The sequence below is a fragment of the Hemiscyllium ocellatum genome, chromosome 22 (assembly GCF_020745735.1).
Source record: "Hemiscyllium ocellatum isolate sHemOce1 chromosome 22, sHemOce1.pat.X.cur, whole genome shotgun sequence".
Classification (NCBI taxonomy): Eukaryota; Metazoa; Chordata; class Chondrichthyes; order Orectolobiformes; family Hemiscylliidae; genus Hemiscyllium; species Hemiscyllium ocellatum.
The window spans coordinates 50,233,612-50,250,570 of record NC_083422.1 but is presented as its reverse complement, the minus strand read 5'-3'; the positions used below and the strand labels follow the sequence as shown (position 1 = coordinate 50,250,570).

At 44.4% G+C, this 16,959-nt stretch overlaps 1 protein-coding gene across 1 annotated transcript in view; it reads left to right on the top strand.

Moving 5' to 3' along the window:
- The window catches only part of cdc25d (cell division cycle 25 homolog d), a 32,850-nt gene extending 28,152 nt beyond the window's left edge, over positions 1-4,698 (top strand). Inside the window, exons 11-12 of the mRNA XM_060841812.1 lie at positions 3,585-3,696; positions 4,558-4,698. Of these exons, the coding sequence (XP_060697795.1) occupies positions 3,585-3,696; positions 4,558-4,698 (253 nt within the window). The remainder of the gene's footprint in view (positions 1-3,584; positions 3,697-4,557) is intronic.
- Positions 4,699-16,959: the final 12,261 nt, after the last annotated feature.

Genomic DNA, 16,959 nt, shown 5'->3' with positions numbered 1-16,959 from the left:
TATTGGGCAGAGGTTTCCAAATTTTTGACCCAGTGACACTGAAGGAACAGCAGTTTTATTTTTCATCGGGATGGTGAGTGGTTTGGAGGGGAACTTGCAAGTGGTAAGGTTTCCATGTAGTAGCACCCCATGGCAGAGTTCATGGGTTTGGAAGCAGCTTTTAAAGGATTCTTGGTGGGTTGCTGCAGTCTATCTTGTCAATGGTACACACTGCTATTAATGCACGTCTGATGGCGGAGGGAGTGAGTGGGGTGCCAATCCAGTTGGCTGCTGGGTCCTGGATGGTGTTGAGCTTTGTGAGTGTTGTTGGAGTTGCACACATCCATGCAAGTATTCCATTACATTCTTGATTTGGGCCTTGTCAATGATGGAGAGGTTTTGGGGGGAAAGGAGGAGAGTCTCTAGCTGCAGAAATTCCAGCCTCTGACCTGTTTTTATCACCATTTCTTTTTCTTTAAGCTACCTGCACGACACACCAATTGCAGCACTGACTTCTGATTTCAGAACTCAATGCCGTGCGTGGACCTCAGGTGCTCTGCAGGTGGTAAGAAAATTAGCAGGAACGCTGCTTGTAATGGAAATAATTCCACAGAGGCTGGGAACCCACTACCAAGTCGCCCTATATTTACACTTAGAGAGTCTTTGACACCAATCCAGCTTGCTCAGACCCAGCTCTCAGACAGAACAGAGCCTCTGACACTCCTTTTTTTTTCCCGCCAGCACCCATGTTGTGTGTGTGTGTGTGTGTAGGTGTGAGACACAGTGAGAGACACAAGGTATATGAATCTTTATTCAATTTCCACCACCAGGAAGAAAGGAAACACCCGAGTGGCCAGTGACAAACAGTGCCCTTCACATCAAAGGGCAATGCTGTGTAATTAAACAGTGAAGGGGAAGGGCAGGGATTAAATTAAAATAGAGTTGGAGGGGGAAATGATGCACTTCACTCCCTGCGGCGCCCACCTCTCCCTGAACAACTCCAGGGTGTTGGTGGACACCGCGTGCTCCTTCTCCAAGGACACCCGGCTCTAACGTAACCGCGGAAGAGGGGCAGGCAGTCGGCCCTAACGACCCCCTCCACGGCCCGCTGCCTGGACCTGTTTATGGCCAGTTTGGCCAGGCCCAGGAGCAGACCCACGAGGAGGTCTTCAGACCTGCCCTCCCTCCTCCGTACCGGGTGCCCGAAGATCAGGAGCGTGGGACTGAAGTGCAACCAAAAGCAGAGGAGGAGGTTTTTAAGAAAATCAAAAAGGGAGTGCAAATGCCCACACCCAACACACACATGGTCCACGGACTCCACAGCACCACAGAACAAGCTGTTGGGCTGGGTTTTCCGTGTACCACCGCAATCTGCAGTTGCAGGTGAACGCTGCGTGCAGCACCCTCCATCCCAGATCCCTGAGAGAAAGGGGGAAGGACTCCCGCGTAGAGAGCCCTCCATTGGGCATCCCCACCGCCCGGTGGCAAAGACACTCCTGTTTATTTCTTTTTAATTCCGTGTTAATTTTTTTCTTTCTTTTTTTGCTGTGTGATCAAAAACTTATATTTTTTTTTTAAAATTAACCCCCATACTACCGCCTAACTGCAGTAGTGCTTATCACTCCTGTTTATTTTATTTTTCTTTTTAAAAAGATGAAGGGGAGGGTAGGGATTAAATCAAAATAGAGTTAGGGGAGGAAATAAAGCACTCCACTCCTTGCAGTGTCCACCTTTCCCTGAACACCTCGAAGGCGTTAGTAAATACCGTGTGCTCCTTCTATAGGGACACCTGGGCTCAAACGTAACCACGGATGAGGGGCAGGTATTTGGCCATAATGTGCCCACTGCCCGGACCTATTAATGGTCAGGCCCAGGAGTAGACCCACAGGGAATCCTCTGACGTAACCTTCCCCATCTGTAGAGGGTGAACCCCTGTTTATATTTTTTTTCATGGTGTGTGTGTGTGCAGGTGTGAGAGACAGTGAAACACCCCCCTGTTCTTTGTTTTTTTTTCTGTGAGACACAGTGAGAGACACAAAGTGCATAAATCTTTATTTAATTTCCACCACCAGGAGAAAATAGGAAAACACCCGAGTGGCAGGTAACAAGCAGTGCCCTTCACACCAAAGGGCAAAGCTGTGTGATCAAAAACAGTTAAGGGGAGGGCAGGGACTAAATCAAAATAGCGTTGGAGGGGGAAATGATGCACTCCACTCCCTGCGGTGCCCACCTCTCCCTGAACAACTCCAGGGTGTTGGTGGACACCGCGTGCTCCTTCTCCAAGGACACCCGGGCCCTAACGTAACCGCGGAAGAGGGCCAGGCAGTCGGCCCTAACGACCCCCTCTAAGGCCCGCTGCATGGACCTGTTTATGGCCAGTTTGGCCAGGCCCAGGAGCAGACCTACGAGGAGGTCTTCAGACCTGCCCTCCCTCCTCCGTACCGGGTGCCCGAAGATCAGAAGCGTGGGACTGAAGTGCAACCAAAAGCAGAGGAGGAGGTTTTTAAGAAAATCAAAAAGGGAGTGCAAACGCCCCATGGACTCTACAGCACCACAGAACAAGCTGTTGGGCTGGGAGTCCATGAACCACCGCAATCTGCAGTTGCAGGGGAACGCTGCGTGCAGCACCCTCCATCCCAGATCCCTGAGAGAAAGGGGGAGGACTCCCGCGTAGAGAGCCATTGGGCATCCCCACCGCCCGGTGGCAAAGACACTCCTGTTTATTTCTTTTTAATTCCGTGTTAATTTTTTTTCTTTATTTTTTTGCTGTGTGATCAAAAACTTATATTTTTTAAAAAATTAACCCCCATACTACTGCCTAACTGCGGTAGTGCTTATCACTCCTGTTTATCATTTTTTTTCTTCTTTCTTTTTTTTTTCTTTTCTCTTTTGTTAATTTTCTTTTTAACCCCCACACTATCGCCTAACTGCGGTAGTGCTTATTATTTTTAACCCCAGCACCCATGGTGTGTGTGCGCAGGTGAGAGACACAGTGAGAGACAAGGTGTACAAATCTTTATTCAATTTCCACCACCAGGAAAAGTAGGAAGACACCCGAGTGGCCTGTGACAAGCAGTGCCCTTCACATCAAAGGGCAATGCTGTGTGATCAAAACAGTGAAGGGGAGGGCAAGGACTAAATTAAAATAGCGTTGGAATCACTCCTGTTTATATCCGTTAGCTGGTTAACTGCCCCAATTAGGGAACATATTCCATGAAGTTCACTTTGCTGACTGTTACAGCCACTACAGTAACCACAGTATGCCTATTACTGATTCAGTTTAGTTTTAGTTTTTGATTAATGGTAAACCCCTGCTGCTGGGCTCTGAAACACGGACACTGGAGATCCAAGTCAAGTCCAATGAGAAATCCCAGGTAGAAACCGGGTGCACCATCTTCCACTGAAGCAGCCAGTTATGTGAAATTAACATGGGCAACTCAGAATCACAACACGTTGTACAATTGAATTTTAAAAATCACAAATAATCCAAAAAAATGGAAATATGAGATGGAACCAGTGGCTTTGTTGTCATTAAAAACTGATCAAATTGATGTCTTGTTGCCAACACAACATTCATTTTCTCTTTTTTTTTCTGTTCTTCCCAGTTGTCGGAGTCTCAGGAGAATGGACCGGAATGCAAATGTGTATCCAAACCTCTGCTTTCCGGAGCTTTACATTTTAAAGAATGGATACAAGGAATTCTTCCAGGAATTTGCGGTAACTAACTGGGATGGCCACAGGTTAACAGGGGCCATTGGGGAGTGACAGCAATAGAGGATGCAATTTAAACTGTGTGTCAGCATAAGATTTTGTATCAATTATAATCATGCCCAGTGTGCATGAGAGAGACAGAAGGGGAACGATAGAGAGGGAGATGGAAAAAGAGGAAGATAAAGGATAGAAAGGAAGAGACAGTGAATAAATGAAGGGGGGATGCAAGGAACACGTGAAAACAAAGAGAGCAATAAAATGTGAGACAGATCATGAGAAAGAGAGGAACATTGGGAATAACCTTATTTTCTCCTGATTGACCATGGTCCTGTCAGAAGGTTGATGGAAATTCTGATTACACAGTGTATGTGGACTTCACAACAATCTTTTGCCAGTGTTACAAGGTGAATCAGGGGAAATGCGACTTAGTTCAAGAGACTAAGAAAGAGAAACTCAGAGAGAGAAATAGAGTGTGCGGGAAAAGAGTGGAAGACAGGGGGATGGAAAGGGACTGAAAGAGGTAAAATGAGAGAGAGAGAGAGAGAGAGAGATGCTTACACATAGACAGTGAGTGGGAGATAGGAAAAGGGTCCTGACATTGCAAGTTGCAGAGAGTTTCAGAGCGAGGGAGAGGGAGGGAAAGCCAGAGTGGCAGATAAAGTAAGAAACTACAGTTGAAAAAGGAAAGAATCCAGGAATGAGAGGAAGTTGCATTGGGAAAATAGATAGATTAAGAATTTGGAGAGAAATTACAACAGGGGTCAAAGAGAGAGACAGTTTGCTTGAGGGCAGGATTTCAGCCCTAATAATGTCACTGCACTTTCCTGTGAATGCTGCCATGTTTTGATCCAATTCTCTGTTACGCAGACATTTTGTGAACCTCGGGGATACATCCAAATGCACCACAAGGATTACAGAGAGGAACTTCACATGATCCGTAGGAAAGTGCGTTTGGTGGCTGGGCAGCGCAGGCCAAAGGGACTGTTCCAAATGGCAAATGGACATTGACAAGACAGCAGAAGTTTCAGAACCAACCTTCAACTTCAACAGTGTTTCTGATGAAAGTCCTGTTTGCTCTCTGTAGTCTTTACTGGTCATGATCAGTGTTGACCTTCCCTGCAATATCCGATTCAACACCTACCACCACACACAGAATATTCAGAGCATTTCATATTCACACATCCCATATTCAAAAAATAGAACTTTAGGTAATTAAGCACATCCCAGGACAGATACACTTGAGGGTTAGATTCAGAATAGAGCAATGTCTCCATCATTCCCATCAAATCCCCCCAGGGTCGGTACAGCATGGAGTTAGATAGAGTGAAATTTCCTCTACGCTGACCTCATCAAACATTCCCAGGACAAGTAAAGTTGAGGTTAGATACACAGTAAAGCTCTTCCTACACTGTCACCATCAAACACTCCCAGGACAGGGACAGCATTTGATTAAATGCAGCGTAAAGGTCCCTCTACTCTTTTCAACAGAAATTAAAGCTCTCTTCACACTGTCCCCATCAAACACTCCCAGAACAAGTACCACATGGCTTTGGATACAGAGTCAAACTCCCTTTACTCTTTTAAACTGAAAGTAAAGCAACCTCTAAACTTTCTCCATCAGGCACTCCTGGGAAGGACAATGCAAAGCTAATATAATGCTTCCTCAATACATTGGCAACAAACAACTTAAAAATTAAAATGTTAAGTTTCAGTCCAATTTTAGATCATTTTCTATACCTTTTGGCAAAGATTTGGGAATAAGTGAAAGTTGCAGATTTCTATTTAACGCTGATTTTAAAGAAAATGTTACAATGTAACAATACATTACTAAAAAAAATGAATCTTAAAGAGAAATGGCTTAGTTTGTGGTCAGTCACACACTTCATTTTCAATTTGAGGCTTTCCCACCTGCATTGTGAAAATGCTGCCAAAAATGCTGCTCCCCACTCAGCAGGCAGGAGGCTGGAAGAACACAGCAAGCCAGGCAGCAGCAGGAGCTGCCACTCAGCAGGGACTTTCAAGATTCGATCCAGCAGAGGAATAGTGATCAATTTCAAAGTCTGGATGGTTTGTGGATTGAAAGGAAACTTGCAACTGGTGGTATTCTCATACATTTGCTGCCCTCGTCTACCTAGGTAGTGGAGCTTGCAGGTACAGTGTAGAGAGGTTTGGTGAGTTGCTGTAGTGCATCTTGTAGATGCTACCCTTTGTAACTGCTGTGCACTGGGGTGAAAGGAGTGGATAAGGTGAAGGTTGGTTGCCAACCAAGTTGGCACTTCTGTCCTGGATGGCATTAAGAATCTTGAGTATTCTTGGAGCTGCACTGATCCATGCAAGGGGAAGAGTATTCCATCACACTCCTGACTTAGAGTCATAGAGATGTACAGCATGGAAACAGACCCTTCGGTCCAACCCGTCCATGCCAACCAGATATCCCAACCCAATCTAGTCCCACCTGCCAGCAGCCGGCTCATATCCCTCCAAACCCTTCCTATTCATATACCCATCCAAATGCCTCTTAAATGTTGCAATTGTACCAAACTCCACCACATCCTCTGGCAGCTCATTCCATACACGTACCACCCTCTGCGTGAAAAAGTTGCCCCGTAGCTCTCTTTTATATCTTTCCCTTCTCACCCTTACCCCATGCCCTCTAGTTCTGGACTCCCCGATCCCAGGGAAAAACTTTGTCTATTTATCCTATCCATGCCACTCATAATTTTGTAAACCTCTATAAGGTCACCCTCAGCCTCTGACGCTCCAGGGAAAACAGCCCCAGCCTGTTCGGCCTCTCCTGATAACTCAAATCCTCCAACCTTGGCAACATCCTTGTAAACCTTTTCTGAACCCTTTCAAGTTTCACAACATCTTTCCGATAGGAAGGAGACCCGAACTGCATGCAATATTCCAACAGTGGCCTAACCAATGTCCTGTACAGCTGCAACATGACCTCCCAACTCCTGTACTCAATACTCTGACCAACAAAGGAAAATATACCAAACGCCTTTTTTACTTGTGCTTTGCCAAATGGTGGACAGATTTTGGGGAGACAGGAGGTGAGTTGCTTGCCACAGAAATCCCAGCTGTTGACATGCACATGCAGCCACAGTGTTTATATCTTTGGTTCGGTTCTGCTTCTGGTCAATAGTGGTCCTCAGGCTGTCAAAGTAGGAATCAGTGATGATAACTGGATGTTAAGGGAATCTGTTTTGATGGAGATGGTTATTGCTCGGCATTTGTGTGGACCGAACGTTACATTCCACTTAACAACCCAAGCCACAACGTTGTTCAGGTTTTACTGAATCTGGATATGGCCTACTTCAGTGCCTGAGGAGTTGAGTGTGATGAGCATTATACAATCATCAGTGAACCTCCCCACATCTGATCTTATAATATAGGGAAGGTCATTAATGAGGCAGCTGAAGATGGTTTGACCTGGAACACTCCCCTGACCTGACTCCACTATTTACATGATTTGGAGATGCCGGTGTTGGACTGGGTGTACAAAATTAAAAATCACACACACCCAGGTTATAGTCCAACAGGTTTAATTGGAAGCACACTAGCTTTCAGAGCGACACTCCTTCATCAGGTTATTGTGACTATAAACCACTATTTACATGATTTGCATAATGCTCTACAACAGCAACACTTACCCAATGCCACTCTCCCGCTCAGCCTCTGTATCATCTACATTTTTTTTATCAGGCCAACACCTAATTCTGCTATGAGAAATATTATCATAATCTCACTGCTTCAGTTGGAATTTGTGGTGTAAAATTTCACATCCTGACCACCCTTTAATTCTTTTTTATGTATTTTGATTCGTACCCTTTCACCTCTGAACCTGCTTACCACGTCGTAAACTTTCCCAAACTAGACAACCTGTCAGGTGAACCTTCTAACCCCCTCAACCCAAATGCAAATGCCCTCTTTTCTCAAAAATCTCTTGGTAGGCTATTGCCCCATATAAAGAAAAACTTACATTTATACGGCACCTTTACAAACATCAAGATGCTTTACCATAACTGAGGTAATTTCTGAAATATTGTCAGTGTCGTAGAGAGTACGGCAACAAATTAACACACAGCAAGATCCACAAACAATTATGTGACCAAATAATCAATTGTAGTGATCAAATGATCAATTGTAGTGATGGAGGTTGAGTGGTAACTCTCAGCATATCTGCAGTTCAATTAAAACTGTGCTATGGGATCTTTTAGGTCCAACTGAAAGAATAGATGAAGTTTTGAGAGAGGGTTCAGAAGAGATTTACCAGGATGTTGCCGGGAATGTCGGGTTTGAGTTATAATTCGAAGTTGGATAGGCTGGGACCTTTTTTCACTGGAGCACAGGAGGTTGAGAGGTGACCTTTTAGAGGCTTACAAAATAATGAGGTGCATAGAAAAGGTGGGGGATTTCAAGACAGAGGACATATTTTGAACATGAGAGGAGAAAGGTTTAAAAAGACTTGAGAGGCAATTTCTTTTTTACACACAGCGTGGTTAATGCGTGGAATGAATGTCCAGTGGAAGTGGTGAATGCAGCTACAGTTGCAATGGTTAAAACTCATTTGGATCAGGACATGAATAGGAAATGTTTGGAGTGAATTGGATCAAACGCAGGCAAGTCGGGCTAGTTTAGTTTGGGATTATGATTGCCATGGACTGGTTGGACTGACCGTGCTGTATGACTCTAAAAGTCATTCTGGTCTCTAAATGTGAACTCTCTTTCCCTCTCCAAAAATGAGGCTAGCTGCTGTGTTTCTCCAGAACTTCTTGTTTTTTTGATCAGCATATGCAGCATTTTATATTTATTTCGGAGGGCAGGTTGGTTTAATGTCTTATCTGAAAGACGGCACCTCTGACTGTGCAGCACTTCCTCAGTCCTGCACTGGGAACGTTAGCTGGGATTTTGTGTTAATGTGTGGGTATTATTATCATCAATGATTAATTTCTTTATTCTCCCTGCACCCATCACCCTTGTGTACAACCAATTGAGATGATTTGCCATCATCCCTCACCCCCTCCCAGCAATTGGCTGAGAGTCACTATGCTGTAAATCTCAAAGCAATCCTCTGGTTTTTGAGTAGTGCATTACTAAACAGTGTGCTTCCCAGCTTCATAAAAGTGAACTGAAACAGTTTATTCCAATAATGATACATTTAGGAACAAATAAATGGAATAACTGGTGGTTTATGGATTACTAATACGTGCGATATTTACACATGTAATTATGGCAGCTGATCACGGAGGTGCAGCCTTTAATAATCTCAGTGTCTGACTGAAATAATTCAGACTGTGGTAGCAAGTTATTTATGCATTAATAATTATTTATATCAATGTGTTAAATAGAAGAAAACTGCAACATTTCAACAGGTCAGTTATCCTCAACCGATAACATATTTACAGTTTGCAATTTGTTTTGAAAATTATAAAATCAGGGTTTTTATTCCACCGAGATTTGTCCAGACAATGTAGATTATTAGGCTATCACTGTGCTGGTATAGGAGTTCCCGTACTCTGTCAATTTCATCTTTGAGACCATTTATAAATCCCAAATACGTGCCTGACTCAGTGTCCTCCTGCAATGCAGAACCAGGCCCTAGGTGTTCTGGACTCGAACAAAAACTCGCAAAAATGCTGTACTTTTTCTCTTTCGGCAAAATGATAACGTCAAACACAAAACATTGTACTATCTTCGTGTGTTGGCTAATCCAAAAAGTGCAGGCGCTGCATTGGATATTAATTTCGGTCAAATATTAGCATCTCTCTCTATAATTAAACATAATATACCTCATTGAGTCATATAGCATGGAAGCAGATCATTTGGTCCAATTAGTCCACACCAACTATGTTCTCAAAGTAAACTTATCCCACTTGTCTGCGTTTGGACTATTTATGTATTTATCCAAATGTATTTTAAAGGTTGTAACTATACTTGCATCCACAGCTTTCTCTGACTATTCATTCCATTTACCAACCACTCTGTATGTAAAATAGTTGCCCCTGTGTCATAGAGTCATAGAGATGTACAGCATGGAAACAGACCCTTTGGTCCAACCCGTCCATGCTTTTAAAGAAATGTCAGTAGTTTTGAACTGCCCCAGCTGGAGACAAGAATATCGCTGTTCACCTTATCTATGCCCCTCATGATTTTATAAACCACTATAAAGTCACTTGTCAACCTCGGACACTCCAGTGAAAAACATCCCACTCGATCCAATCTATATAACTCACACCTTCCATTCTTGGCAACATCCTAGTAAACCTTTTCTGAACCCTCTCCATATTAATAAGGTTCTTCCTCTAGCAGTCTGACCAGAACTGGACACAGTATTCCAGAAGAGGTCGCACCAATGTCCTCTGCAACCCTTAACATGACGTCCCAACTTCTATACTCAATGGTCTGGGTAATGAAGGCAAATGTGCTAAATGCCACCTTAACCACCCTGTCTACATGTGATGCAAATTTCAAAGAATTATGAACCTGAACCCCTAGGTCTCTCTGTTCTCAAACATTACCCAAGGCCTGACCATTTATTGTGGAAGTCCTACCCTTGTTTGTTGTACCTAAGTGAAATACCTTGTGTTTATCCAAATTAAGCTACATCTGCCACTCCTCAGTCCACTGACCTAATTGATCAAGGTCTCTTAATAATCCTGGATAGCCTTCTTCACTGTCCACTGTAGCACCAATTTTGGTATCATCCACAAACTGACTAATCATGCCTCCTAAATTCTCATCCAAATTATTTAAACAGATGATAAGTAAAAGTGGACCCAGCACCAATTTCTGTGGAATGCTGCTAGTCACACGTCTCCAATCTGAAAAACAACCCTCTACCATCACCCTCTGTCTCCTGTGGTGAAGCCAATTTTGTATCCAATTGGCAAGTTCACCCTGAATCCCATTGATCTAACTTTACTAATTAGTCCACCATGCAGAACCTTGTCAAAAGTTTTACTAAAGTTCATGTAAACAAAATCTACTGCTCTGCCCTCGTCAATCTTTCTGGTTACCTTCCTTAAAACGCTCAATCAAGTTTGAAAGTCACAATTTCCCTCATACAAAGCCATGCTGACTATTCTCAATCAGACCTTGCCTCTCCACATGCATGTAAATCCTATTGGTCAGAGTCACCTCCAACAACATACTAATCACCAATGTCAGACTCATATATCTATAGTTCTCAAGCTTCTTCTTACAGCCTTTATAGAATCCTTACAGTGCCCTTTGGCCTAACAAGTCCACACCGACCCTCCAAAGGGTAACCCACCCAGACCTATATCTTACATTTACCCCTGACCAATGCACCCAGCTACACATCCCTGAATACTATGGGCAATTTAGCATGGCCAATTCACCTAACATGCACTTTGTTGGATTGTGGGAGGAAACTGGAGCACCCGGAGGAAACCCACGCAGACCCGGGGAGATTGTCTGTGTGGAGTTTGCACAGTTGCCCAAGCCTGGAATCAAACCTGGGTCTCTGGTGCTGTGAGACAGCAGTCTAATCACTGAGCCACTGTGCTGCCCCTCTCTTAAGTAAAGGCACAACATTAGCCCCCCTCCAGTCTCTGGCAACTCAGCCATGGTTATCTCTGCTAGGGGCCCCACAATTTCTTCCCTGACTTCCCACAACAGCCTGAGATACACTTGATCAGGTCCAAGAGATTTATTCACCTTTATGTTTTCTAAGACCTCCATGAATTCCTCTTCTGTAATGTGAACTTTTTCCAAAACATAAATATTTATTTCCCTGAGTTCTGTAGCATTCATTTCTTCCTCCACGTAAAATCTGACAATGAACATTCGTTTAGTGTCTCTCTCATCTCCTGTGGTTCAACACATAGACAACCTCGTTGATATTCATAGGGCCCTTTTCTCTCCCAAGTTGCTTTTTTGCTCTTAACGGACTTGTAGAATCTCTTTGGATTATGCTTAATCTTATCTGCCAAGACAATCTCATATCCCCTTTTTGCCCTCCTGAATTCCCTCTTAAAAATGCCCCTACATACCTTGTATTCCTCAAGAGATTAATTTGATCCCAGTTGTCTGGATATAATACCTGACTTTCTTATTCTTGACCAGAACCTCAACATCTCTATTCATCCATTGTTCCCTACTCTTACCAACCTTACCCTTCACTCTAACAGGAACATAATCCCTATTAATAATTGCACAAATATACCTTAAATCATATGCAGAAATGAAATAATTATGAATTAATATTGTATATTAATTATGACAACTCAATATGCAGATTGTATATTACTATGTCCCTGGACGAGCGCCGCTGCAGCAGACAAGCGGGCACACAGGAAGGAGTACAACAGCTCGATCAGATCAATGACCACATACAGATGTGACCTCTGCGACCGGGACTGTCACTCCAGTATTGGTCTCTCCAGACACAAGGGGTGTTGCTTCAGGGAAGCAGAAAGCTAGAACAACTAGGATGCAACCCATGGTCAGCCATGACCAAAAGGGGCCTCACTCACTGACTCCCTGGAGTGGGGGAGTCCAGAACTAGAGGGCAGAGGTTTAGGATGAGAGGGGAAACATTTAAAAGGGACCTAAGGGGAAATTTTTTAATGCAGAGGATGGTGTGTATGAAATGAACTCCCAGAGAAGTGTATAATTACAACATTTAAAAGGCATCTGGATAGGTATATGAATTGGAAGGGTTCAGAGGGGTAGGGGCCAAATGCTGGCAAATGGGACTAGATTAGTTTCAGATATCAGGTCGGCCTGGGCGAGTTGGAGGGAAGGGTCTGCTTTTGTGCTGTATACCTCTATGACTGTGTAAATAGAAAATGCTGTTAATTTACATCAAACATCTAATATCTATTCATGAAAGATCTGTGTTAATAGCAATATACTTAATTAACAATTGTTTTCAAACATAAATGAATAATACGTACTCACATAATCCTACAAAGAATAATTGATTTTATAGTAATTTTAATCAACTTGTTCAAATATGGTGTAACATACTTCCACCATTGGTGGGATTTGAACCCAGACTATCTGAGCCAGAGGCACAAGACCCATGATCATTGTATAGGGTGTATCTCAGACACTAATTGAAGTAGATGAATAATTGGGTTTGCTGTGGTTCAGGAGAAACTCTGGAGAGGAGACTGGTGGATGTGAGTTCCACTACCACCCCAGATGTGGGGCTGTCATTCCTAGTGAGGTACAGAGTGTCCCAGTGCATATTCTAAAAAAAGATATTCAACTGAAGACTTCCGGTGTGAAGCACGCTCTGCTCTATTCAAAGAAGTGCAGGTCTGTGTGTATCAGTGTTGGTGTGGGTATCAGTGTGTGTGTCTAGGTGTATATGTCAGTGTGTGTGTGGGTGTAGGTGTCAGTATGCGTGGGTATGGGTGTCAGTGTGTGGGTGTGGGTGGGTCTGTGTGTGGGGGGGGGTGTGTGTCAACGTGGGTGTGGATGTGTGTGTGTGTCTGTTTGTGGGTATGTCAGTGTATGGGTGGGTGTGGGTGTGTGGCACTGTGTGTATGGATGTGTGTGTTGATCTGTGTGTGTGCGGGTGGGTGTCAGTGTCTGTGGGTGTGTGTCAGTGTGCGTGGCAGTGTGGCAGTGTGTGTGTGTGGGTGTGTGGCAGTGTGTGTGTGTGCTGGTCTGTGAGTGTCAGTGTGTATGTGTGGCAGTGTGTGTATGTGTGTGGGTATGGCAGTGTGTGAGTGGGTCTGTGCGTGTCAGTGTGTGTGTGGGTGTGTGGCAGTGGGTGTGAGTGTGTGGGTGCGGGTGGGTCTGTGTGGGCGTGTGTGTGTGGGTGCGGGTGGGTCTGTGTGGGTGTGCGTGTGTGTGTGGGTGGGTCTGTGTGTGTGTGTGTGGGTGCGGGTGGGTCTGTGTGGGTGTGCGTGCGTGTGTGGGTGGGTCTGTGTGTGGGTGTGTGGGTGGGTCTGTGTGGGGGGGTGTGTTTGTGTGTGTGTGTGGGGGGTGTGTGGGTGGGTCTGTGGGTGGGTGTGTGGGTGGGTCTGTGTGTGGGTCTGTGTGTGTGTGGGTGGGTCTGTGTGTGTGTGTGGGTGGGTCTGTGTGTGAGTGTGTCAGTGTGTGTGTGGGTCTGTGTGTGAGTGTGTCAGTATGTGTGTGTGGGTGTGGGTGGGTCTGTGTGTGGCTGGGTCTGTGTGTGAGTGTGTCAGTATGTGTGTGTGAGTGTGGGTGGGTCTGTGTGTGAATGTGTCTGTGTATGGGTGGGCCTGTGTGTGTGTGTGTGTGTGTGGATGTGTGTGGGGGGGGTGTGGCACTGTGGGTGTGTGTGTGGGTATGTGTAGGGGTGTGGATGGGTGTGTGTGTGGGTGTGGGTGTGTGTGTGGGTCTGTGTGGGTGGGTGTGTGTGTGGGTGTGTGTTAGGTTTAGATGGGAACGACAAGATAGAACGAGGGATGAAGGTCTGTCTCTAGGGATAACCCTAGAAATCTGGAAAAACAGAGTTCTCATTCTTAGGCTAAAAAACCCCAAGTAACATACATGACACTGGCCATCTCCAACAAGAGAAACCCTATCCATCTCCCCTTGACATTCAATAACATTATCATCACTTTATCCTCGACTGTCAAGACCCTGGGTCACCATTAACCAGAAACTGAACTGGACCAGCCATATAAATGAGCAAGACAGGGGTTCGGAATTCTGCAGAAACTCCTCCTAACCCTCCGGAACTTGTCCACCATCTACATGGTACTGGTCAGGAGAAAAATGGAATATTCCTCACTTGCCTAGATGAGTGCAGTTCCAGTAAGACCCTAGAAGCTCAGCACCATCCAGGACAAAACAGCCTGCTTGACTGCTCGCCCATCCATGACCTTCAACATTTGCTCTATCCACCACTGGACAGTAGCAACAGTATATACCATCTCCAAGATGCACTGCAAATCTCAGCACAGCTACTTTGACAGTATGTTCAAGATAAGAGACTGATATATTTTTGATACTAAGGTTGAAAGGGTTCAGAAAGGATTTACAGCCATGTTGTCACTGATTTTAGGCTTTGAGCTAAAGGGAGAGGATGAATTGGCTGGGGCTTTTTTCCTGAAGTGTTAGAGATTGAGGGGTATCTCATATCCCCTTTTTGCCCTCCTGATTTTCCTAGGTTTGGAAGGATATGGGTCAGGAGCAAAGCAGGTGGGACTGGTTCAGTTTAGGGTTATGTTTGGTATGGACTGGTTGGACCGCAGAGTCTGTTTCCATGCTGAATGACTCGATGACGCTACACCCTTGATACTCTTCAAGAAATTGATTTGATCTCAATTGTATATATGTAATATATGACTCTTTCTTATTCTTGACCAGAATCTCAATATCTTTATTCATCCATTGTTCCTTATCCCTTCCACCTTGCCCTTCACGCTACAGGAACATAATCTCTATTATAAATTAAACAAAGGATAAATTATCTGCAGGAATGAAGCAGTTATGCATTAATATTGTATATTAATTTCTATTTAAATCAATATGGACATTATACAATGTATTACTATGTATTAAATAGAAAATGTTAATTTACATCAAATATGTATTAATGAAAGATCTGCCTTAATAGCAATATACTTAAATTACAATTGTACCACTTTCAAACAAAAATGAAACAATAATAAACACTAACATAATCTTACGAAGAAATATTTTGTTTTTTTAGACATTTTAATCAACTTGTTCAAATATGGTGTGACAACTTCCAGTGTTGGTGGGACTAGACGATCTGAGCCAGATGAAGAAACACTAGAGAGGCACAAGACCTTTTATCATTTGTATGGGTTATATCTCAGACACTAATTAAGGTAGATGAATAATTGGGTCTGCTGTAGTTCAGGAGCAATTCTGAATCGGAGGCTGCTGGATGAGAGTTCCACCACTACCCCAGATGTGGGGCTGTCACTCCTCGTGATGTACAGAGAGTGTCCCAGGTGTATATTCTCAAACGGGATTAAAATGAAGAATCCAGATATTAAGCACATTGTGCTATATTCAAAAAAGGGCAGATGTGTGTGTGTGTGTGGTTCAGATGGGAACTGCAACTACATGGTGATGCTTGTGTGGAACGAGCTGCCAGAGGAAGTGGTCCTCTGACCCTTCTCCAGCTACCAACTGGATTCATTCCTCCCATTAACCAAGCAGGCCATACCCTTTACCTGAATTCACCTATCCCTGCCTCATCACTCCACCCCTCTCCCCACCCAAAACCCTTCCCCACCTCTCCTTATCTGCGGCTCCCCTTATCCCCACTCCCAGTCCTGAAAAAGGATTACACCCAAAATGGTGATTTCTCCACCTCCTGATGCTGCCTGGCTTACTGTGTTCTAACCAGCCTCCTGCTTGTCTACCTTGGAATCCAGCATCTGCAGTTTTTTTTTGTCTGTAGAGGAAGTGGTGGAGGCTGGTGCAATTACAACATTTAACGGGGTGTATAAGTAAGAAAGGTTTAGAGGGAGATAGTTAGAACTGCAGAGGCTGGAAACTCTGAGTCCATAAAATGTGGAGCAGGAAAAAGTGCAGCAAATCAAGTAGCATCAGAAAAACACGTTTCGGGAAAGACCCTTCAATATAGGTCAAGTGGGACCAGATTGATTTCGGGTATCTGGTTGGTATAGATGAGTTGGGCCGAAAGGTCTGTTTCAGGGCTGCATATATCTCTATGGAGGAGAAAGTGAGGACTGCAGATGCAGATGATGAAAATGTGTTGCTGGAAAAGCGCAGCAGGTCAGGCAGCATCCAAAGAGCAGGAGAATCGACATTTCGGGCATGAGCCCTTCTTCAGGAATATCTCTATGCCTCATGCGTGGAGTTGCTGGTGTTGGACTGGGGTGGACAAAGTTAAAAATCAACTCGGCCATATTGAGGACATGCAGATGCTGGAAATTAGAGTCACAATTAAAGTGTTGCTGGGGAAAGCACAGCAGGTTGGGCAGCATCCGAGGAGCAGGAAAATTGATGTTTCGGGCAAAAGCCCTTCATCAGGTATTCCTGAAATGTTGATTTTCCTGTCCTCGGATGCTACCCGAGCTCCTGTACTTTACCAGCGCCACTCTAATCTTGACTGAAAGTTAACAATGAGGAGAAAGTGAGGACTGCAGATGCTGGAGATCAGAGCTGAAAATGTGTTGCTGGAAAAGTGCAGCAGGTCAGGCAGCATCCAAGGAGCAGGAGAATCGAAGTTTCGGGCATAAGCCCTTCATGAGGAGAGTCTTTCCTCATTCCTGATGAAGGGCTTGTGCCCGAAACGTCGAATTTCCTGTTCCT